This window comes from Rhincodon typus, chromosome 4, assembly GCF_021869965.1.
Source record: "Rhincodon typus isolate 14 chromosome 4, sRhiTyp1.1, whole genome shotgun sequence".
Classification (NCBI taxonomy): Eukaryota; Metazoa; Chordata; class Chondrichthyes; order Orectolobiformes; family Rhincodontidae; genus Rhincodon; species Rhincodon typus.
Window position 1 is genome coordinate 74,078,252 of NC_063335.1, and position 26,229 is coordinate 74,104,480.

General features: G+C 43.1%; 1 protein-coding gene across 1 annotated transcript in view; it reads right to left on the reverse strand.

Moving 5' to 3' along the window:
• The window catches only part of abhd3 (abhydrolase domain containing 3, phospholipase), a 101,303-nt gene extending 79,616 nt beyond the window's left edge, over positions 1-21,687 (reverse strand). Inside the window, exon 1 of the mRNA XM_020527176.2 lies at positions 21,478-21,687. Coding sequence (XP_020382765.1) covers positions 21,478-21,687 — 210 coding nt within the window. The remainder of the gene's footprint in view (positions 1-21,477) is intronic.
• Between the last annotated feature and the right edge of the window lie 4,542 nt (positions 21,688-26,229).

Sequence of the window (26,229 nt, forward strand, 5' to 3'; positions counted from 1 at the left end):
AGGGGAGTGTGGAGCGGACAAGGGAGTCACGGAGAGAGTGGTCCCTCAGGAAAGCAGACGGAGAGAGTGGTCCCTCCGGAAAGCAGATAAGGGTGGGGAGGGAAATGCTTTCCGGAGGGACCACTCTCTCCATGACTCCCTTGTCCGCTCCACACTCCCCTCCAGCCCCACCACACCCGACACTTTTCCCTACAACCGCAGGAAGTGCTGCACCTGCCCTCATACCTCCTCCCTCACCTCCATCCCAGGCCCCAAGAAGACTTTCCACATCAAGCAAATGTTCACCTGCACATCTGCCAATGTGGTATACTGCATCCGCTGTACCCGGTGTGGCCTCCTCTACATCGGGGAAACCAAGCGGAGGCTCGGGGACCGCTTTGCAGAACGCCTACGCTCGGTTCGCAATAAACAACTGCCCCTCCCATTCCTCAGACGACATGTCCATCCTGGGCCTCCTGCAGTGCCACAACGATGCCACCCAAAGGTTGCAGGAACAGCAACTCATGTTCCGCTTGGGAACCCTGCAGCCCAATGGTATCAATGTGGATTTCACAAGCTTCAAAATCTCCCCTCCCCCTACCGCATCCCAAAACCAGTCCAGCTTGTCCCCGCCTCCCTAACCTGTTCTTCCTCCCACCTATCTCCTCCTCCCACCTCAAGCCGCATCCCCATCTCCTACCTACTAACCTCATCCCGCCCCCTTGACCTGTCCATCCTCCCTGGACTGACCTATCCCCTCTCTAACTCCCCACCTACACTCACCTTTACTGGCTCCATCCCCGCCTCTTCGACCTGTTTGTTTCCTCTCTACCTATCTTCTCCTCTATCAATCTTCTATCCGCCTCCCCCTCTCTCCCTCTCTCCCTATTTATTTCAGAACCCCCTTCCCCTCCCCCTTTTCTGATGAAGGGTCTAGGCCCGAAACGTCAGCCTTTCTGCTCCTATGATGCTGCTTGGCCTGCTGTGTTCATCCAGCCCTGCACCTTGTTGTCTCGGATTCTCCAACATCTGCAGTTCCTACTATCTCTTACTCAATAAAGAAGCTTGATTACATCACATGCTTGTTGTTTACCCAGAGTAAAACCAGAACCTCAACGGTGTAATGCAGGCAAGGAAAGGGTTCCAGAAGTGCCAACAACATGGGGACAATTGTTACCAACTGATAATGCTGACAATGTAACATACCTCTAATTTGAGATTAAGTTATCGACACTCAGATAATAATTCATCTCTGACTCATTCTGATTATCTAACACATGTTGTCTGAGTTGACTGCATATACATCACTTTTTGTGAAGAGAAACTTTAGGAGAAAATGGTGATGCTTCTCCAGCTGTAGCCTGTTAATGTTTACACTCGTTTGGGCAAGGACTGTGAGGTAAATTGGATGGAATGTGACAGTTCATGTCACATTGCCCTGGTTAATAGGTTAGTTAATGTTGGAGGGAGTCAATAAATGTGGAGCTAGAAAAGCACAGCAGGTCAGAGAGCATCCGAGGAGCAGGAAAGTCAACATTTTGGACTGAAACCCTTCTTCAGGATTGGGAAAGTGGAGGGGAGCCCAGAAATAAATAGAGGAGGGAGTTGAGGCTGGGGGAGATAGGTAGATGCAGGTAGGGGGTTATTGTGGTTGGTCAGTGGGAAGAATGGAGCAGATGGGTGAGTTGCAAAATAGACAGGTTGGGAGAGGAAAAATTTTGAAGCTGGTGAAGTCACTATTCAGGCCATTGGGGCAGTAAGCTCCCAAGGCAAAATATCAGGTATTGTTCCTCCAGTTTACTTTTGGCCTCACTCTGACAGTAGGGAAGGCCAAGGATGGACACGTCACCAGGGAAGTGGGAAGTGCAGTTAAAAAGGATAGCATCCAGAAGGTTGGGTCCGTTGGTGGGTGCAGAGCGCAGCTGCTCCGCAAACCGGTCCCTGAATCTGCTTTTGGTCTCCCTAGTATAGACCGCATCTGCAGCAATGGATACTGTAAATGAGGTTAGGTGAAGTGCAAGTGAATCTTTGCTGGATTTGGAAGAATTGTCTGGGGCCTTGGAAGGAGGTGTAGGGGCAGGTGGTGATACACCAACTATCTGCTCCACCCTTCCCACTGACCAATTACAACAACCCCCTACCTCCATTACCAGCTTCAAAATGTCTCCACCCCCAACCTATCCATCTTCCTACTCACCCATCTGCTCCATTCTTCCCACTGACCAACCACAATAACTGCCTACCTGCATCCACCTATCTCCATTTCACCTACCCCCACCCCCACCCCTCTATTTATTTCTGGGCTCCCCTCCCCCTCCCCAGTCTCCAAAATGTTGACCTCGCTGCTGGTTGGATGCTGTCTGACCTGCTGTGCTTTTCCAGCTCCGCATTTATTGACTCTAGCTTCCATCATCTGCAGTCCTTCATGTCTCCTAATGTAGGAGGGAATCAGAAGCTATGTGCAATGTCTGCTTCTTGTTTGTGCAGATTAGCTCCTTCATTGGGGGGAGGGTCAAAGATTCAAAAGTGTAAAGTCACTTAAAAACAGGATATTTCCTAGTAGATTAATGATATTACCAGAGAAACAATTATTGCAATATTAATATTCAAATATTTAATTTGCTTGTGTGTTTTCATTGTTATGTAGTGTAGGATCAAGATATAACTACACAGGTGCATGGAACCAGCTCTGCTTATTTGAACAGTAAGTGGATTAAGAGCTAAATATGAAAGCAGCTCTTGTAATCCAGTAAAATGTCCCACTGCAGTGGATAGCTTGACATTTAATATTAGATTGCCATTCATAATGGGAGTACTTCACATCTGTGATTGATAGCATTCTCTCAGTATAAAGTTGTCTGTAGTCAGGAGCCATTTTTTTTTTTGATAGCTCTACATCTCAGAGTACAGCATTTTTTGGCTCTGATTCAGCCCAACCTTTATACAAAATCCTTCATCCATGCAGAAAAACACAAGTTAGCTGAAAAGAGGATTTGGACAGTGGGGTGGGGAACTGCGTTATGTCCCTGGAGACATCTTGCTATTCTATCATCTCCATAATTCTGTCTCCATGCTTCATACTCTTAACATTATTTTATACCTTAAATTGGCCAAGTTATCTCATATTAATTGTTTCACTGCTGAAATGTTTATAAATCATTTACTGACATATATTGTTTCAAATTGAGATAGTACATAATGCTTTTCTAAAGATATAGCATGGAACTGTATTTAAAGTACTACAAGCAGGACTAGTATACAGCTCTTAGCCCAACATGATCAGCATATACTTTAGTAACATTAAGATACTGAGGGTGCTAGATATCTGAAGATAGAAAATTCTGGGAAAAAACTGAGGAGCAGTTCTGGAACAGAAGTGGCATTTAGGTTGATGATTGATTTGAGTAAGATGCTTGACTATTAGTATCAATGGGTGGAATATACAATGATTCTTAATGACGAGAAACATGGCAGAATCACTCAAGAAGTCTGGAGAGGCCTAGTTCAACATTATATCATATCTGGGCAGCATTGTGGCACAGTGATTAGTCCCGCTGCCTCACAGCGCCAGGGACCCAGGTTGGATTCCAACTTCGGGTGACTGTCTGTGTGGAGTTTGTACGTTCTCGCCTTGTTTGCATGGGTTTCCACTGGGTGCACCATTTCCCTTTCACAGTGCAGGTTAGGTGGATTAGCCATGGTAAATACAGAGGTACAGGGATAGGGTAGATGGGGCTGGGTCTGGGTGGAATGCTTTGGGAGGGTTGGTGCAGACTTGATGGGCCAAATGGCCTCTTTCTGCACTGTAGTGATTCTATGATTAGAAACAATGCACTGCATCTCTTCTGCATCTGCCGGGCAGCACGGTGAGTTTCTCAATGGGCAGCACGTATTGCCAATAAGTGGAGATTCTAGTTTATTAAACACCTTTATTAAAGACACAACTTGACTCATTAATATTCAGCTGCTTATCTTACCAAATGCACTGAACAAATAAGATGTCGAGAATTCTCGATATACAAGTCAGAACAAGCACCTGGCAAATTCAGCTTGTCACCAACTGTGAAAAGCCTCCATGTTGCTCAGCACTGAATAACGTGTCAGGGCATAATCCTCATGGGTTCTCTCTGATCTATCAACAGGATACATAGCAAACACAGACCTGCACTGCAGAGCGCACCAGCAACTAACATTGAAAGGCTGCTGCAAGGACACTTTATGTGCAGGGACAGGCAACCGTCTCATGGGTTAGAACAGACAACATTGTAGGGCACTTGTTTGCTCTGTTAGCACTGGTTCACCTAATGCTTATCTGCATACTCATAACATCCATGCCTTACCTTAACGTGCCATGTCTGATATTTGATTTATTATTGTCACATGTACCTAGGTACAGTGAAACGTTTTGTTTTGCTTGCAGATCATACCATACAAAGTACATTAGGGTAATAGAACGTAGTGGTGAAATACAATGTTGCAGGCTGCAGGGAAAGTGCACAAAGAGCGAGATCAACATTAAATTTAAAATTTGAGACTTCCACTCAGAAGTCTAATAACAGCAGGGGAGAAGCTGTTCTTGAATCTGTTGGTACTTGTGTTTAAGCTTTATATCTTCTGCCCAATGGGAGAGATTGTAACAGGAGTGGGAGCGGTCTATAATGATTTTAGCTGTCTTCCTGAGGCAGCGAGAAGTGTAGATGGAGTCAATGGATGGAAGATTGGCTTGCATGATAGACTGAGCTGTGTTCACAACACTCTGCACGTTCTTATGCTCCTGGGAAGAGCAGTTGCCGTACCAAGCTGTGAAGAATCTAGATAGAATGTTTTCTGTGGTGCATCTATAAAAATTGGCAAGAGTCTTTACAGACATGTTGAATTTCCTTAACCTCATGAGGAAAAAGAGGCCTTGTGCTTTGTTGACCATCGCATCAATGTGAGTGGACCAGGACAGATTGTTGGTGATCATCACTCCTAGGAACTTGATGCTCTTGACCACCTCCACTGCAGCACCACTGATGTAGACAGGGGTGTGTCCTCCACCTTGTTTCCTGAAGTCAATGATCAGATCTTTCGTTGAAGGAGAGATTGTTATCTTTTCACCATCCCACCAAGCACTCTATCTCTTCCCCCTGTATTCTGTCTCGTCATTGCTTGAGATCCGGCTTACAATGGTGGTGTCATCAGCGAACTTGTAGATGGAAACCGAAAGAACTGCGGATGCTGTAAATCAGGAACAAAAACCGAAGTTGCTGGAAAAGCTCAGCAGGTCTGGCAGCATCTGTGAAGAAAATGTCAGGGTTAACGTTTCATTAGTTCTGAGGAAGGGTCACCGGACCCGAAATGTTAACTCTGACTTTTTCTTCATGGATGCTGCCAGACCTGCTGAGATTTTCCAGCAACTTCTGAACTTGTAGGTGGAGTTAGGATGAAATTTGGTCACATAGTCATGAGTGTACGGGAGTATAGTAGGAGGCTGAGTATGCAGCCTTGCGGGGCGCTGGTGTTGAGGATTATCGTGGAGGAGGTGTTGTTGCTTATTCTCACTGATTGCGATCTGTGCGTCAGGAAGTCAAGGATCTAGTTACAGAGGGTGGAGCAAAAACCTAGATCTCAGAGTGTGCAATTACTTTGGTTGGAATGAGTGTTGAAGGGGGAGCTATAGTTAATAAGCAGAAGCTTGACGTAGGTATCCTGTTATCCAGATGTTCCAGGGATGAGTGTAGGGTCATGGAGATGGTGTTGCTGTGGACCTGTTGCGACAGTCGGCAAATTGTAAGGGGTCAGGGCAGGCTGGGAGGCTAGAGTTGATGTGGGCTATGACTAACCTCAATAAGCACTTCATAATTATGGAGGTCAGAGCCACCGGGCAGTAGTCATTGAAGCAGGCTGCATGAGTTTTCTTTGGTACCAGGATGATGGTGGTCTTCTTGAAGCAGGTGGGGACTTCAGATCGTAGTAATAAGAGGTTAAAGATGTCAGCGAATACTCCCACCAGCTGGTACATGCAGGACCTGAGTGCATGGCCTGGACTGCATCTGGGCAAGTTGCTTTCTGTGGGTTCACTCTCCAAAACGCCAATCCGATGTCTGCAGCGGAGACTGAGGGAGCAGGTGCATCCGAGGCTGTCGATGATGGTGCCACTGTTTCATTGACCTTCTGTTCAAAACAAGTGTAAAATACATTGAGCGCATCAGGGAGTGATATATTTTTGTCTGCTATTCTGTTCTGCTTCGCTTTGTTGCCGATTATGTTGTGTAGGTTTTGCCACAAATGGCGGGAGTCTGTGTGGTTAGTTTGGGTCTTGAGCTTAGTCCGGTACTGCCTCTTGGTGTCTCTAATGGCCTTTCAGAGGTGGTATCTGGATTTCCTGTAAGGATCAGGGTCATCTGACTTGAATGGCACCCATCTGGAATTCAGTAGGCAATGGATCTCTCGATTTATCCATGGTTTCTGGTTGGGGAACATTCAGATTAACGTCTTTGGTACGCAGTCTTCTACACATTTACTAATGGAATCTGTAAAGGTAGTGGCACCCTCATTTAGGTTGGCCGCGGAGTTCTTGAATATGAACCAGTCCGCTAATTCAAGCAGTCCCATAAAAACTCTTCTGCTGCCTCAGACCAGCATCGTACTACTTTCTGTACTGGGGTCCTCATGTTTTAATTTCTGCTTGTAAGCTGGGAGAAGGAACACAGCATTGCGATCTGATTTTCCAAAGTTCATACGGGGTATGGAGTGGTAACAATAGCTATAGCCATTGACTCTGGCTGAAGAACCAAGGCACTGTTAGGACTGGTATATTGACAGTATCTTTTGTGCAGATACAGTCAGACTGCTTGTCATACTTATCAATAGTGATCTGTCTGGGAGTGGGTAATGACATCTTTCTGTGTGACATATCATAAGGTTAACCTAGCACGTACAGCATGTACTAGCTGCCTGCATATAAAACATACGAGATGTTTATTCAACCAAATGATCATGTTGGAAAGTGCGTCGGGCGGGGCTAGTCTTCAGTCCAGTCAAGGGGTTTGGCACTTTCAGTGACGGGTCCCAATACTGTCAGTCACTGGTAAAGCCTACACACAGTCCAGCAGCCCTGGTAGCGTATGATCAGGGGATATGTCTGACTACAGTCTGGAGTACGATCAATGATTAGTCCTACGAGGCTATCACAATCAGAGAACTGCATAGCATCGGTTGGGGAGCTGCAGGCACAAAGTCAGTTGAAGGTCTAAGGCAAATACAGTGCTGGATGTCCTTGTATTGATCATTAAGGAGGGTGGTAGGATCACTGCCAAAAGGGGTCAGGGAGTCAAAGGTGGGAAGTGGGAAAACAGAGCACGTGTGGAGGTGAGGACAAAGTTGGTAATGGAGAGGAAGAGATAACACAGTGTGGAGCTGGAGGAACACAGCAGACCAGGCAGCATCAGAGCAGCAGGAAAGTTACATTTTGGGTCAGGACCCTTCTTCAGAAATGGGAAGGGGGAAGGGAGCTCAGAAATAGACAGAGAGTGGGGGGCGCGGGGGGGGGGGGGGAGTGGAGAAGGTGGGGGGGGTAGGGATAGACAAGTGCAGGTAGAGAGTGGTGGGGATTGGTCAGTGGGATGGGTGGGGCACATAGTTGGGAGAGAAAATGAACAGGTTGTGTGAGGTCAAGGAGGTGGGGATGAGAGGGAGGGTTGGTCATGAGATGAGGCTGGGGGTGGGGAGATTTTGAAACTGGTAAAATTCACATTTAGGCCATTGGACAGTAAGCTCCCAAGGTGGAATATGAGGTGTAAGATAGTGGAAGCGTTAGTGGTGATCTTTCAGGAATTGCTAGAGTCTGGGAGAGTCTCAGAGGACTGGAAAATTGCTAACGTGACACCCCTGTTTAGAAAGGGAGTAAGGCAAAAGATGGAAAATTATAGGCCGATTAGCCTAAACTTCATCATGGGGAAGCTTTTGGAGTCCATCGTAAAGGATGAGATTTCTGGATATTTGGAAGTGTACGGTAAAGTAGGGCAAAGTCAGCATGGTTTCATCAAGGGGAGGTCATGCCTGACAAATCTGCTAGAATTCTTTGAGGAAGTAATGAGCAGGGTAGACCAAGGAGAGCCAATGGATGTTATCTACCTGGTCTTCTAGAGGGCCTTTGACAAGGTGCCACACAGGAGGCTGCTGAGTAAGATAAGGGCCCATGGTGTTAGAGGCAAGGTACTAGCATGGATAGAAGATTGGCTGTCTGGCAGAAAGCAGAGAGTGGGGATATAAAGGTCTTTCTGAGGACGGCAGCCGGTGACAAGTGGTGTTCCGCAAGGGTCAGTGTTGGGACCACAACTTTTCACTTTATACATTAATGATCTAGCTGAAGGAACTGTGGGCATTCTGGCTAAGTTTGCAGATGATACAAAGAGAGGTGGAGAGACAGGTAGTATTGAGGAGATGGGGAGGCTGCAGAAGCATTTAGACAGGTTAGGAGAGTGGGCAAAGAAGTGGCAGATGGAGTACAACGTGGTAAAGAGTGAGGTCATGCACTTTGGTAAGAAGAATAAAAGCATGGACTATTTTCTAAATGGGGAGAAAATTTAGAAGTCTGAAGTGCAAAGAGACTTGGGAATTCTAGTCCAGGATTCTCTCAAGGTAAACTTGCAGTCGGTAGACAGGAAGGCAAATGCAATGTTGGCATTTATTTTGAGAGGACTTGAATACAAAAGCAGGGATGTACTACTGAGGCTTTATAAGGCTCTGGTCAGGCCACATTTGGACTATTGTGTGCAGTTTTGGGCCCCATGCTTCAGGAAGGATATACTGGCCCTGGAGCGGGTTCAGAGGAGGTTCATGAGAATGGTCCCAGGAATGGAAAGCTAAACATATGAGGAACGTTTGAGGACTCTGGGACTATACTCATTGGGGTTTAGAAGGATGAGGGGGGGATCTAATTGAAACTTACAGAATAATGAATGGCCTGGACAGAGTGAATGTTGGGAAGACGTTTCCATTGGTAGGAGAGCCTAAGACCCGAGAGCACAGACTTAGAGAAAAGGGAAGGCCTTTTAGAACGGAGATAAGGAGAAACTTCTTCAGCCAGAGAGTGGTGAATCTATCGAATTCACTGCCACAGAAGGCTGTGGAGGCCAGGTCATTGAGTACATTTAAGACTAAGGTAGTTAGGCTCTTGATTATCAAGGGGATCAAGGGTTATGGGGAGAATGGGGTTGAGGAACTTATCAGCCATGATTGAATGGCGGAGCAGACTCGATGGGCTGAATGGCCTAATTTCTGCTCCTATGTCTTATGGTCTTATGTCACCCAGGGAGTGGGAGGGGGAGTTGAAATGGTTCATGACGCGTGGGGGTCAGGTGAAATAGCATTGGAGGGCAGAAACCTCTAAATTGCTCCAACAACTCACCACAATGCTTCCACAAACTTTGACACACCAAAAGTAAGTCAAAGTACCTCAGCTACAACTTGTTTAGTGATCCTATAAACATGCTCAGAACAGCATCTGTCAGATTGGACTTGAAACATTAACTCTATTTTTCTCTTGGTTAGAGACAAAAAAGACAGCTGATGCTGGAATCCAGGTAAAACCCGAAACATTGACTGCTCCTTTCCTCCAGATGCTGCCTGGCTTGTTGTGTTCTTCCAGCCTCCTGTTTGTCTATTTTTCTCTTCCCTAATGCTGCCAGACCTGCTGAGTTTCTCCAGGAATTTCTGTTTAGTGTGTTCCATCAGACTCCACCGCAATTTTGAAGTGATTATCAAAGCACTGTGTGCACATGTGATGCCCAAATTTTCGCATCCTAGTGTTACATCAATTCATTTGGGTCACATTTATTCAACAAGTATGGTATGGATAAATCAGAAAACCACAGGCTTGTGATCGAACATCTGTGGTAGGGAAACTTTCAGAGAAAGTTCTGAGGGACAGGATTAATCTCCAATTGGACAGGCAAGGATTAATCAAGGAGATAGTAAGGACTACAGCTGCTGGAAGTCGGAATCGATAAAATGTGAAGCTGGAGAAGCACAGCAAGTCAACCAGCATTGGAGGAGCAGGAAAGTCTACATTTTGGGTCTGGACCCTTCTTCAGGACCGGGGAGGGGGAAGGGAGCCCAGAAATTAATGGGGTGGGTGAGGCTGGGGGAAAGGTAGGTGGGATAGTGATAGGTGGATGCAGGTAGGGGGTTGTAGAGATTGGTTAGTGGGAAGAGTGGAGTGGACAGGTGAGAAGGAGGATGGACAGGTTGTGTGAGGTCAAGAAGGCGAGGACTGGACATGGGATAATGCCAGGGGTGGGGAGATTTTGATACTGGGGAACTCTATGTTGAGGCCATTGGGCTATAAGTTCCCGAGGTGGAATATAAGGTGTTGTTCCTCCAGTTTACATGTGGCCTCATTTTGATTATGGAGGAGGCCCAGGATGGACATGTTGTCAAGGGAGTGTGAGGGGGATTTGAAATGACTGGCATCCGGAAGGTGGTGTTAATTGGAGTGTATAGAGCGCAGATTCTCTACGAATTTGTCAGAGTCTGCATGTGGTCTCTCTGGTGTGGAGGAGACCACATTGGGAGCAACAGACACAATAGACCAGGTTAGAAGACATACAGGTGATTTCCTGTTGGATACGGAATGATTGTTTGGGGCCTTGGATGGAGGTGAGAGGGGAGGTGTAGGGGCAGGTATAGCACTTCCTGCAATTGCAGGGACAGGTGCCGGGTGTGGTGGGAAGGTTGGTGGGGAGTGTGGAGCTGATGAGGGAGTCACAGAATGAGTGGTCCCTATGGAAAGTAGATTGGGGTGGGGAAGGAAATATTTTTTGGTGGTGGGGTCTGATTGCAGATGGCGAAAATGGTGGAGGATGATGCATTGGATTTGTAGTTTGGTGGGTGGTATGTGAGAACAAGGGGTCTCTATCCTTATTGATGTTAGAGGGAGGGGTTTGAGGGCAGAAGTGTGGGAAATCCAGGAGGTTGAGTGCATTATGAATCATGGGAGAAGGAAATTATGGTCCTTCAAGTAGGAGGACATCTGGGATGTCCGGGAGTAGAATGTTTCATCGTGGGAGCTTTTGTGGCAGAGGCAGAGGAATTGAGAGTATGGGATTGCATTTTGGCAGGAGGGCAGATGAGAGGAGGTGTAGTCAAGGCAGCTGTGGGAATCAGTGGGTTTGAAATGAATGTTGGTGCTAAGTCGGTCGCTTGAGATGGAGACAGAGAGGTCCAGGAAGGTGTCAGAGATGGTCCAGGTAAATTTGAGGTTGGGGTGAAAGGTGTTGGGGAAGTGGATGAACGGTTCGAGCTCCTCATAGGAGCACGAGGCAGCACTGATACAGTCATCAATGTAGTGGAGGAAGAGGTGAAGAATGGTACCAGTGTAGCTGCGGAAGAGGGACTGGTCCAAGTATCCTATGAAGCGGCAGGCATATCTCGGACCCATGCGGGTGCCCATAGCCACCCCTTTGGTTTGCAGGAAGTGAGAAGAGTCAAAGGAAATATTGTTGAGTGTGAGGACTAGTTCCACCAAGCGAATGAGAGTGTCAGGGACTGCGGGAGAGGAGGAAATTGAAGGCTTTTAGGCCCTCCTCATGGGGGATACAGGTGTAGAGAAACTGAATATCCATGGTGAAGATGAAGTGTTGGGTGCCAGGGAATTGAAAGTCTTGGAGAAGGTGGAGGGTGTGGGTTGTGTCCCGAGCACAGATGGGGAGTTCCTGGACCAGAAGGGAAAGAACAGAGCTGAGGTAGGAGGAGAGGAGTTCAGTGGGCAGGAGCAGGCAGAGACAATGGGTTGATCAGAACAATCAGGTTTATGGATTTTGGGTAGAAGATAGAAACGGGCGTTACTGGTTAGGGGTCTATGTCCTACCCAAAATCTATCAACCTGACTGCCCTGGTTTTTAGTGTATTTTAATGACCTAAGATATAATGACTGTAAGAGGTGTGATCATTAAGTATACAGAAGACCATGAAAATTGGTGGTGTGTAAAAAGCAAGGAGGAATGATTTTGACTACAGGATAATGGGGGGCTAAACAGTGGAAAATGAAATTTAAGTCTGAAAACTGTGAGGTGATGTATTATGGGAGAATTAACATAGCAAAGGGGTACACATAGAAACATAGAAAATAGGAGCTGAGCAAGCCTTTCAGCCCTTTGTCTCATATACAAGAACAGCAGAAACTTATATACAAGCCCACTACTTGCTGAATTTTTGTATACTTGGACTGTTCTTTTGACTCAGATGATTTTTTTTCTCCTGAAAATACTCTCATCAGGTAATAGACATCAAGAAATCCTGCCTACAATTTGAAATTTAAGGTCTGTCAAGTTACACATAAAAAATCAAAATGTTATTGAATTAATTCTCTATACATGTCTTTTTAACAGTAACAATCATTGTCAGTGCACCTTCCTTCTTTACTAATGAACAGCCAGGGTAAACTGACCTAGTTTAATAAAATAATATTTAACTATTCATGCAGAACAAAATACATGTGTAGGTGTTCAATGCCCTTTGTACCTCAATAAATGACTAAAAATGAACTCAGCATTGAATGCCCTTTTAGTACTTGAACCAATTCCTTTCTGTTGCATCAGACTCGCATATCCAGCTATTTATTGATTAAGACATACTGTTATGTTGCAAATATAACTTGTACATCATTTTATCAGGCCTGTAACTTGTAAAATAATTTTGAATGCACAGAATCACTGTATATATATCCTGTTTTTGATCTTTTACAACTGTTTTAAAGGATTGAGCATGTGCAAATTTGCAGCTATTAACTTTGTGAAATAAAATCATCAGCATAAAGGTAAAGAAACGCAACCAGTTAAGAAGCAAGTTTTCACACTTCACAAGTCTATAAACATTAATTAGCAGGAAATACTGATGAACATTTCCACAGCCCTCCTATGGACAGCCTATATCTTATACATAATGGTTTCAACATATTTGGAGAATGCCAATTAATTTACTTATCTCTTTCATTCTGAAGACAATACTACATCCAAAAATGGGTATTCTTGAACTTTGAAATTATATTTCAGAATTATACTCCATTTTTCAAGAAGAAGGGTCTAGGCCCAAAATGTCAGCCTTCCTGCTCCTATGATGCTGCTTGGCCTGCTGTGTTCATCCAGCTGTACACCGTGTTATCCCATATTCCTATATGTCAGGTATGACTCCAACCACCGGAGCATTTGCACCCTGATACCCATTGATTCCAGTTTTGCCAGGGCTCCTTGATGCCACACTCATATATAAAATAATATATAATAAAATGTTATTGTTTATTACCAGGAGAATTGATACAAAAGTAAGAAGGTTATACTTTAGTTATATGGGGCACTGGTGAAACCACATCTGGAATACTGTATACAGTTTTTTTTAATATATTCGTTCATGGAATGTGGGTGTTACTGATCAGGCCAGCATTTATTATCCATCCCTAATTGCCCAGAGGGCAGTTAAGTGTCAACCACGTTGCTGTGGATCTGCGGTCACATGTAGGTCAGACCAAGTAAGGATGGCAGATTTCCTTCCCTAAAGAATAGTAATGAACAAGATGGGGCTTTTCCTGAAAATCAACAAAGGTTTCATGGTCATAATTAGACTCTTAATTCCAGATATTAATTGAATTCAAATTCCACATCCGCCATGGTGGGGTTTGAAGCTGGTTCCCAGAACATTATCAGGTTGTCTGTATTAATAGTCTAGAGATAATGCCACTAGGCGATCACCTCCACTGTCACCCTATTTAAGGAAGAATGTAAATTTGTTGCATGTACATCAGAAAAAGTTTACCATACTGGTACCTCTGATCAGTGGCTATTTAATGAGGAAGGGTTAGAGAGCCAGGCTTGTATACCCTGGAGTGCAGAAATGTAAGAGATGAATTGACCCAAACATATAAGATACTGAGGGATCTTGACAGTGAGGATTTAGAGAGGATGTCTCCACTTATGGGGAAATATAGAACTAGGTTTCACCATTTAAAAATAAGGCATTGCCCATTTAAAATAGGAGGTGAAAATTTTCTCTGGTGCATTATCAGTCTTTGGAAATCTGTTCCTCTGTCCTGTGTTAAATGGTACAGACTTTGAACAGCTCTAACAACTCAAGATTGGGCATGCATGAGGCACTGTGGGCCACCAGAAGCAGCAGAATTATACTCCAACAGAATCTGTAACCTCTTAACCTGGCATATCCCCCACTCTACCATTACCATCAAGCCAAAGAATCAACTCTGGCTTAATGAGGGCATGCCAGGAACAGCACCAGGCATACCTAAAAAAACTGCAAAAAAAGGATAGTAAGAACTGCAGATACTGGAATCAGAGATAACACAGTGTGGAGCTGGAGGAACACAACAGGCCAGGCCTTCTTCAGAAGAGTCCTGACCTGAAATGTCAACTTTCCTGCTCCTCTGATGCTGCCTGGCCTGCTGTGTTCCCCCAGCTCCACACTGTGTTATATCTGCAAAAAAAGAATTATGTGTGCCAAGCAGCATAAGCATCAAGTGATACACAGAGTTAAGTGATTCCGCAACCAACAGATCAAATCTAATCTCTGCAGTCCTGCCACATCCAGTCGTGAATGGTGGTGAACAATCAAACAACTCACTGGAGCAGGAGACCCCACAAATTTCCCTGTCCTCAATGATGGCGAAGCCCTGCACAGTGCAAAAAATAAGGTTGAAACATTCACAACAATCTTCAGCCAGAAGTGTTGAGTGAGTGAGCGAGTGATCCATCACAGCATCATCCAACATTTCCAGCATCACAGATGATGGTCTTCAGCCAATTCAATTCACGCTATATGATATCACGAAATGGTTGGAAGCACTGGAGATTGCAAAGGCTAAAGGCCTTGAAAATATTTCGGCAATACTACTGACGATTTGTGCTCCAGAACTTACCACTTTTCTAACTGAGCAGTTCCAATACAGCCGGAACACTGGCATCTACCCAGCAAAGTGGAAAATTGTCCAGATATGTCCTATACACAAAAAGCAGCAAAATCCAACCTGGCCAATCACCACCCCATCAGTCTAGTCTCGATCATCAGTAAAGTGATGGGAGGTGTTATCAACAGTGCTATCAAGCAGCACTGGCTGAGCAGTAATCTGCTCAGTGACACTCAGTTTGAATTCTGCTCAGGCCATTCAGCTCCTGACCTCATTCCAACCTTGGGTTAAATTTGGATAAAAGTGCTAAATTCCGGATGTGAGGCTAGAGTGACTGCCCTTGACATCAAGGCTGCATTCAATGGAATGTGATATCAAGGAACTCTAGCAAAACTGGAGTCAACGAGAGTCAGATGAAAAATTCTGGGCTGGTTGGAATCATGCATGACAGATAGGAAGATGGTCCTGGTTGATGGAGATCAGTCATCTCAACTCTGGGACATCTCTACAGGAGTTCCTCAGGGTATTGTCCTCGGCTCAACCATCTTCAGCTGCTTCAACAATGGCCTTTCCTCCATCATAAGGTTAGAAGTAAGGATGTTCACTGATGACTATACAAGGTTCAATACCATTCACAACTCCTCAGGTACTGAAATAGTCCATGTTCAAATGCAGCAAGACCTAGACAATATTCAGGATTGGGCTGAAAAGAGGCAAATAACTTTCATTGCACACAAATGCCAGGTGATGACCATCTCCAATAAGAGACATTGTAACCATTGCTCCTTATACTCAGTTGGACTGAATCCCCAACCATCAATATCTTGGTTGTTATCATTAATCAGAAGCTAAACTGGACTAGCCACACTCCTCCCTTACAACACTGTGCATCTATCGACAATACATGAACTGCAACAGTTTAAGAAGGCAGCTCACCATCTTCTCAAGGGCAACGAGGGACAGGCAATAAATGCTAGCTCAGCCAGCAATGCCCATGTCCCGTAAATGAATTAGAAATGTACTTAAGTGCAGGTGGTTACAAGAACAGGTCAGTGGTAAGGAAAATACAATGAGTAGCTCACCTGCTTATTTGTCTTGGGCAACATGGTGGCTCAGTCATTAGCACTGCTGCCTCACAGTGCTAGGGACCCAGGTTCAATTCCACCCTCAGGCAACTGTCTGTGTGGAGTTTGCACATTCTACCTGTGTCAGCTTGTGTTTCCTCCGATGCTTCAGTTTTCTCCCAAAGATGTGTGGGTTAGGTGGATTGGCCTAGCTAAATTGCCCATAGTGTCCATGGATATGCAGGCTAGATGGATTAGGGATGGGAAATGTAATGTTGTAGGTTAGGGGGTGGTTATGTTTGGAATGCTGCTCGAAGTGTCAGTGTGGACTGGATGGGCCGAATTGCCTGTTTACACACTGTAGGGAATCTGTGAGTCTATGAATCCCCAAAGCCTGTCAGTCTACAAGGCTGAAGTGAGGTGTGTGATAGAATTCTCCCCACTTGCCTGGATGAGTACAGTGTCAAGAAGCTTGACACCATTCTGGACAAAGAAACCCACTTGATTGGCACCATATTGAACCTCCACTATTGATTCTCAGTAGCAGCAATGTGTACCATCTACAAGATGCACAGCAGAAATTTTTAAACGTTCTGCAGACAGCATCTTCCAAACCCATGAACATTACCACCTAAAACGTCAAAGATAGCAAATACAACCTGCAAGTTCCCCTCCAAGCCACTCACCATCCTGACCTGGAAATATATCATCATTGCTTCAGAGTCGTTGGATCAAAATCCTGAAATTCCCTCTTGAACGGCATTGTGACTATACTTACACAAAATAAACTGCAGTGATTCAGGAGGGAGCTCACCATTACCTTCTCAAGGTCAACTAAAGATGGACAATTAATTCTGGTCCAGGCAGTGACACCCATATCTCATGTACAAACAAAAAAAGATTTCCAGGAACAGCTAGTTGGTTCCAGATAGTTTGAGCTTGTTAAGGGTCATTAGCAGAAAAGATTCAATGCTATAGAATACTTTAGGTTAATTTTGCCAGGTCAGATGTTCATGAGAGTTATGTCATTAATGACAACTCACAGGCAATTCCCATGGCTTGGAGAATTTGTTTGAGCTGAAGAAGCAAATTTAATGTGGAGTTTGCTGCTTACAGCAGAAACTCACTCTCTTCTCTTATCATAGCCGCTTTGCCTTCTGAACAAGTGCAAGTAAATGAAACTACAAGTAAGATTTTCATAATTTTGCATTTGCACAAGAGCTCAATATACGTTTTTCACCATGGGTCCAAAAGGTCCACATAAGAATTGTAAATTTTATTTCTTTCTATAATTCTTCATGTTCTAATCCAATGTCAGTGTCAGTGTGCCCTTTGTCTATTTGCTCATTTATAATCAGTAAATGTTGAAAGAACTGGTTGACTTTGCGACTATTATGACCCTGTCTGTTGGGTATTTTGGCAACCTTGATTCCTTGATAATGTATATTAGAAAGAAAATTGTGTGATTTACTCAAGGATGATTTCTCTAATGGAAGAAAATCCTGACCAGATTTGAAAAAAAATGCAAGGCTGAAGAGAAAAAAAATCAATAATTTCACTAAGAAGATAATGATAATAAATAAGGAATTAAAAAAAAAATTATAGAACTGCATGGCCTAAATTCCATCCAAGAGAAGTCTCCACAGCTGACTCTGACCCTATTAGTGACAGTGGCAGTATTCCTATTTTGTATTCTAATAGCAGGCACTTGTATCCCAACACCTGCATCCCAATAGGCTCACCATAGGTGCGCACACGCCATAGAAACCGTAACATACATGCACTGTGGTGTGCTTAGTGTGTATTTGTCAATACCACCCAAAAAGAAGAAATATGTTGCGTTAATATTTAAAACTAAATGTATAGCTGATTGAATGAGATGAATGAATGGAAATAAGCTCATCTGGAACATAAAACTGGCATAAAACCAAATATCAGTTTCTGTCCTGTAAATTATATAGACTTCTATGTGACTGTGCTTTCTGAGATTTGTGTTATGTGTCCAGTATAGACCACCAACCGGTGGACATTTATAATAATAGGTTTTTTTTGCACTGCATTAAATGACCCAAACTTTTTAAAATGGAAAGAGATGATTTAGAGTCATAGAGTCATACAGCATGGAAACAGACTCTTCAGACCAACTTGTCCACACCAACCAGATATCCCAATCTGACTTAGTCTCATTTGCCAGCATTTGGCCCATATCCCTCTAAACCCTACCTATTTATATACCCATCCAGGTGCCTTTTAAATGTTGTAATTGTACCAGCCTCCACCACTTGCTCTGGCAGTTACCTCTTAGGTCCTTTTTAAATCTTTCTCCTCTCACCTTAAACCTATGCTTTCTAGTTTTGGACTCCCCTACCCTGGGGAAAAGACCTTGGCTATTCACCCTATCCACTCCCCTCATGATTTTACAAACCTCTGTAATTGTTGGATAAATTGAAAGACGTTTTCATTCTGATAAATGTTATCTCTTCTGTTATACCTATTATATCTAAATACATTTTTTGTTCAAAGTTATGGAGAGAGAAAGAAAGAATGAACTACCATTTATATAATGACCTTTATGACATTTCAAAGACATACATTTGAAGCGTGGATACTGTTGCAATATAGGTAGCGCCGCAGCCAATTTACACATAGGAAGTTTACACAGACAGCAAGCAATGTGATAAACACCAGATAATCTGTTTAGTGACGTTGGTTGAAGGATAAATATTGGTCAGAAAGTTGCAATAATTTCCCTTTCCTTCTTCTAAATAGTGCCACTGGATCTTTTGCATTCACCCTTAAAACAGCAAATAGTGTCTTGGTTTAGTATCTCAGCTGAAAGGCAGCACCTACCATAATGTAACATACCCTCAGTACTGCATTGGAATGTCAACCTACATTTTTATACTTAAGTTGTGACTTGAGACCAAAATTTTGAGACTCAGAGGGGTGAGTGGCGTACATTGAGCTGCAACTTATAATTGCTTACGTGGATGCAGTTGTCTATTTGGAAATAAAACTGACCAAATGAAATGGGGAGAAAACGAACTGAATCTGACTTTGTATCAGAGGAGAATCATCTACTTGCAACAGAAAGGTCAACACTTAACAAAATAAGTTTTGAAATAGAACTGTAAAGGAGTTCTTTTTCCAAGACATCGTAAATGATAAATGAGCCAGTGGCTTCTCTACAACTATCAAAATCTTATGTGCACTGATTAATATGTGTTTGGATTCCTTTGGTTACATGTGCTATAAGATTGGTTTTATTGGCAACCTTGGACATAGAGCTGTTCATATGTTCATTGTAATTCTGAAATGGGGACACCAAAGTCATCCTGTAGGAGAATGGCTGCCCTGAACAGACATTGTATACCTTAGAAGGTTAACGTATTTCAAAAGCTTGAGCAATAGGTTAAGCTAGCAGTTATTACTATGGAGTTGCAACACTAACAGGATGTAAGCATTAAGCCAAAGAGATTTTCTGCCTCTCACATAAGAGGAGATGGTGACAGAGTGATAATGGAATAGTAATCCAGAGCCTGAGTCTAATGTTCTGGGGGCATGGGTTTGAATCTCTCTACTGCAGAAATTTGAATTCATTAAAATAGCCTAATGGTGACCATATAACCACTGTCAATTGTCATAAAAACCCACCTTATTCACTAATGTCCATTTAGGAAGGAGATCTGCCATCCTTACCTGGACTACATGTGTTACCAGGGTCATACCAAAGACAGGCAGATTATGTCAAATCCCATGTTCCTCCAGCAAGCAAGATACTGTCCAAACCAAAGCAGAATGTGCTTGCAAAGCTCACAACACAGTGTTCAACATTAAATGTGATTCAGCAAATGGACAGCATTTCTTAAATAATTCTGAATGTGTGAAGAATACGCTGACAATCCGGTTAGGATCATCAGTTAGGCTTGTAATGCGGTGCCTTTGCATGTATTAGAAGTTACATATATTAATGCAAAAGGCCCAATTCTTTGCAGACAGAAAGAATTTGTAATCACATTTTGTTGTTTCAACTCCATAAAATAGAAAGCTTTTTCTCTGGCTTATTTCTCATGTCAATGCCTTTATCACAGTCAACCAACCTGATTTAAAATTTAATGCTTGGCAGTTAATTATCAGTCATCTTATCTGGTGCATTCCTCCGCCAATTTGTCAGCTAAGCAACACTCTTTTTTCATACAGTATAAATGTTGTTTCACCTTTATGCTGGCATTTCTCATGAAATGTCCTGATGAGTGCAAGATAAAAAGCTTGACAAAATGTGTCTTTTTTCAGCAGCACACTAGTTCTGTACTGTCAAATAAGTATGAGTAAAATTTATTTTTTACATGTTTTGTCATGGCATTCTGAGGACTATGGAAAGCATTTAAAATTTTGCACAAGGCCTGGACAAGCTATAACACAAGAGTTATTGTCCCTCAACCAAGTCAATGTGAGAGGGTGTCAATGTGTTCTGTATATGGGATTTGAATGAGAATTTATTGATCATTTATCTTTTATTGCTGGTCACATGCAGTAGTTATTCATCTATCATTAAGTCATATAATTCAAATAACGATCAAAATTACTCAAATATTGCTCTCCCACAGGTTGGCATGCAAGATTGCAATATAATTTTCTCCTTAATATTTTTGAGAGAACATCAACAGTCATGAATAAGAAATAGTTACTGTGAAATACATCATTGTATTTGAGTGTTACTTAAAACAGAAAATTCATCAATATATTCAATTAATGGCGATTGTCTGCCTATGGATATTTACCTTTATATTAAAAATGCACACAGAACTTGCAGCCAAATAGATTAACTCAAAGTTCATCTCAATACAATAACTATCATACTGCTAACTTACTTGCTGACCAGCTTATGGCTGTGTGCTTAAAGCAATAAATTCCTGAAATTAATACAACTAGAAATTTCTCTAAATGACTATGGTGCCATCTTAATTGCAACACAGTTGTGACTTTTGAAAATGCAATTCAATAAGGCTAACAACAAATAAAAGGTAGAGAAATTAACAGAAAAGATCATATACTGAAAGAATGAGATTGCACAGCAGAAAACATGTCGGTGAACATGTTGGCCCCAGATCGATGGTGTATTAAGGTGACAAAATAAAAGAATGATATGGAATAATAAACAGGGCAAAATAGAGCTTGAGAAGGTATCACTGACTTTAGTACAGATATGCATTATACAGGTACATCTGGAAGTGTCAACTTTGACCATTTAATACAATGATAGAAACTTATGATTGGAGATTTTCAAATAAAACTTTAACAGTTGTAATAACATCAATATCTGGAGCAGAGATTTAATTACTTCATCTCGTCCCGACGGGAATCAACTTAGCTGCAAACGTCTTTCTGACAAAGTAATACACACAGATTAAAATGTGGAAAATGAGAAAGCAAGTAGCATTAAATGATTTACAGTAACATTTGTTTTGCTTTTTGGGATCTGATCAGGCAGATTTTTTAACAGACTGATAAATAAAATCCAATAAATCTCTTGCTTACCTTTGCAATTGAGCTCAGGTAATAACTGATGTAGGCTGCACCGAATCCTAAAACAAGAGACAAACCTACGCCTGAACCTGACAGATTGATTTTGACCTGATTTTCTAAATACACTCTCAAATTTCTGGTCAATGTGTTCACATTATGTCTCAGATCGATCATTGCTGTACTACTGGTTAAGAATAAGGACCAGTTAACAGCACTCCTCATCAGAAACAAACAGGCTGTATGCTAGATTTTTACGTCCTTCAGCCCAACCCTCATACACCAGCACAATCCTCTTCAGCTTCTATTTATAGGTTTAAGGCATACTCAGGCATTTAAATGCCACCTACTGGAGAGACAGCATCACACACTACATTCTTTCCTTACTTATCCAAACTACATTTAATTTTTTTAATATAATCCCTATAGTGTGGAAAAAGGCCATTCAGCCCATCAAGTCCACACTGACCTTCTGAAGAGTATCCTACCCAGACCCAACCTCCCCACCCTGTAACCTTGCATTTCCCATGGCCAATCCACCTACCCTGCACATTTCTGGACACTATGGGTCATGTAGCATGGCCAATTTACGTAAGCTGGACATCTTTGGATTGTGGGAGGAAACTGGAGCAGCTGGAGGAAACCCACGCTGACTTGGGGATAGTGTACAAACTCTGCACAGACAGTCACCCCAGGTAGGATCAAACCTGGATACTTGGTGCTGTGAGGCAGTAGTGCTAACCACAGAGCCACTGTGCTGCCTCATTAAGGGCTTGTTTTCTTCCCAGGCTTGACGACAATATTAGTTTTGCTATTATTAGGTGATTAATTCACTGCTCACTGAAACAAATATATGAGTTAATTTCTTTCAGCGAAATTACTGAAATACACATGCAACAGAATAAAGAAGGTATTACACCTTGCATCCTATCCTATGAAACAAGCAATGCTGAAAAGCACTAAAAAGCCTTTAGAGCTTGATGTTTAATTTTTTCCTCATTTAATTTTGGAGATTATGTCATAAATTAGACTGACAGCTCATCTTGAAGTTAGCCACAAGTGATCACACTGCATGATCCATTAGATTTCCAATTCTCTGCAGCCACAGGCAGCTTCAGTATTATTCAGTCAGTCTAAGAATATAAGGACAGAGGAACATGTTTAGGCCATTTGTCATTTGAGTCTGTCCCACCAATGAATTGTGGTTGCTTTGCGACTTAACTGTATAGTTGCCTTTCTCCTGTGTTGGATGGACTGAAGCCGTTGATTTTAGTCCCCGTTTCATACTCCATTCACTAGCTACTGACTCTAATCTACTTCCTAGCAATGTCTGAAATTAAACCATGATGTGGAGGTGCTGGTGTTGGACAGGGGTGGACAAAGTCAGAAGTCACGCAACACCAGGTTATAGTCCAACAGGTTTATTTGAAATCACAAGCTTTCAGGACGTAGTCCCTTCATCAGGTGAAGTGTGAGAGAAACACACAGATACAGATTTATAGGCAGAGAGATCAAAAGACCATACAAATGGTGTGAGTGGAGTGCTGAATAATAAGTCCCTGCAGGTAATCTTGAAGTGTTAGATGGTGAGAGTAAAGTGTCAACAGCTAAATAACAAGTGAAGGGGTGACCAAAATCCTATTAAATGAGGCAGAGAGATAATTACAAAATATTACAAATAAGGTAGTGCTGGAGACAAACCAAATCCCTGGAATAACTTGGCTTTACGAGCTTCAAAATCTCCCCACCCCCGACCTCATCCCAAGACCAGCCGCCCCTCGTCCCCGCCTCCTTGACCTGTCCGTCTTCTCTTCCACCAATCTGCTCCTCCCACCTCACTGACCAACCCCCACTTCCTACCTACACTCAACTACTAGCTTCATCCCCACCTCCTTGACCTGTCTGTCTTCCCTCCCACCTAGCCGCCCCTCCCTCCTCACTGACCAACCCCCATCCCAACTCCCTACCTACACTTACATTTACTAGCTTCATCCCCACCTCCCTGACCTGTCCATCTTTTCTCCACCTATCTGCTCCACTGTCCACCTTCTACCACCTCCTCCTCCCTCTCTATTTATTTCAGAGCCCCCTTCCCCTCCCCCATTTCTGAAGAAGGGTCCAGACCTGAAACGTCAGCTTTCCTGCTCCTCTGATGCTGCCTGGCCTGCTGTGTTCATCCAGCTCTACACCTTGTTATCTCAGACTCCAGCATCAGCAGTTCCTACTATCTCCTGGAATAACATGATATCTATCCGCCTCATTTAATCGGATTATAGGCCATCCTTTCACTTGTTATTCAGTTGTTGACACTTTACTCACACCATCTAACATTTCAAGATAACTTGCATGGACTTATTATTCAGCACTCCACTCACATCATTTGTATGCCTTTTGATCCCTCTGCCCTTGATCTTTCTCTGTCCTTAAATTCTGTGTTCTGTATGCTTCTCTCTCATTTCAACTGACATAGAGTCTGAAAGCTTGTGATTTCAAATAAACCTGTTGGACTATAACCTAGTGTCATGTGACTTCTGACTTTGAAATTAAATGAAAGATGTTTGATCCTGTGATAAACTTCCGATCCCATTTCTATGCCATTAAAGTGATTTAGATGTGAATATAGGAGGTATGGTTAGTAAGTTTGTTGATGACACCAAAATTGATGGTATAATGGACAGTGAAGAAGGTTACCTCAGAGTATAATGGGACCTTGTTCAGGTGGGGCAAAGGGCTGAGAAGTGGCAGATGGAGTTTTCTGTAGATAAATGTGAGGTGCTACATTTTGGTAGGGCACATCAGGGCAGGATTTATACACTTAATGGTAAGGGCCTGGGACATGTTGCCAAACAAAGATACCTTGGAGTGCAGGTTCATAGTTCCTTGAAAGTGGAGTCACAGTAGACAGGGTACTGAAGAAGGCATTTGACATACTTGCTTTTATTGGTCAGTAGATTGAGTACAGGAGTTGGGAGGTCATGTTGCAGTTGTACAGGATATTGGTTAGGCCACTTTTAGAATACTGCATACAATTCTGGTCTCTCTGCAAAAGGAAAGATGTTGTTAAACTTGAAAGGGTCAGAAAAGATTTACAAGGAAGTTACTAGGATTGGAGGGTTTGAGCTATAGGGAGAGGCTGAATAGGCTGGGACTATTTTCCCTGGAGCATCAGAAGCTGAGGGGTGACCTTGTAGAAGTTCATAAAAGTATGAGAGACATGGATAGGGTGAATAGTCAAGGTCTTTTCCACAGGGTAGGAGAGTCCAAAACTAGGAGGCATAGATTTAAGTTGAGAGGGGAAAGATTTAAAAGAGACCTACGGGGTAACTTTTTCCTGCAAAGGGTGGTGCGTGTATGGAATGAGCTGCCAGAGGAAGTGGTGGAGGCTGGTACAATTACAACATTTAAAAGGCATCTGGATGTATTACGAATAGGAAGGGTTTAGATGGACATGGGCCAAATGCTGGCAAATGGGACAAGATTAATTTAGGATATCTGGTCAGCATGGACGGGTTGGACAGAAGGGTCTGTATCTGTGTTGTATACCTCTATGACCCTGTCTCTATTAACACCATCTATGTCCATTTCTATAATGTGTCACAAGCAGAGTAAAACTGTTAATGTATATTTTCTCCATTAACCGTTAATATATATATATTTTAGTGGATGGTTTTAAACACAGTAGACAGACCAACAAAGATGACTGCTATTATTGGACTTAGTGATAACTTTTTGGAAGATTCTCCAATGTCAAAGTCAGGCAGATTTTCACCACTCCGTGTACCTCATGATGGATCTGTTACAGAGATGTCTCCACATAAAACATTTGTACAGTAAAATTGCAGGTTACACTCATCCTGCCATAGGAGTGTATGTTCTTCTGTATGGTGAGGTTGGTGAATGGACTGCTAAGGAGTATCAGATCAACTGTTTGCGAGGTGATGCATTGCATCACATGGTCTCAGTGCAGCGGTGACTATGCAAGATCAGAATGAGGCATCTGGACTCCCCTCCCGGTTCCTGTCCTTCTCAGGGATAAATGGTGATGCAATTATGCATAGAGATGGAGGAGGGGCATGTACCAGCTGCATTGGGGGCATCTTCTCAGAGGTCCTCCAGCGTCAGCAGATACCCTTATCCCCACTGTCAGTGACTCTAAAGCCTCCAATGGGTGAGGCTGTGGAGGGTGCCCATGCATCCATGCAGAGAGATGCAGTAGACCTGAGGTCTGTCTATTAGAGGATAAATGGAACAGGACACTGATATCAGCAGTTGCACCTCATTGCTGCTGATCTTGGAGATCCAACAAGGCATAATGGATGTAAGCAAAACATTAACACATAACAAGGTGCAGGGCTGGATGAACACAGCAGGCCAAGCAGCATCATAGGAGCAGAGAGGCTGACGTTTCGGGCCTAGACCCTTCATCAGAAAAGGCATAACACATGGGGCAAATGGTATTACAAGTATTGAAAAATTACGTACATTCCACATTATAGTTTTGTCATGCCCAGTACCAACATGTCATTTTATAAACTTACAGATGAGGCTTTTAATTATTAAACATACAATGGTGAGACTTTTACCGTATATTATTTTTTACTGTCCTACATGTTTATTTGAAATCACAAGCTTTCAGAATGCAGCTCCTTCGTCACGTGCAGAGAAGAGAGCGTACAGACCCAGAGTTTATAGGCAGAGAGATCAAGGGCAGAGAGATCAAAAGATCATACAACTGGTGTGAGTGGAGTATTAGATAACAAGTGTTTG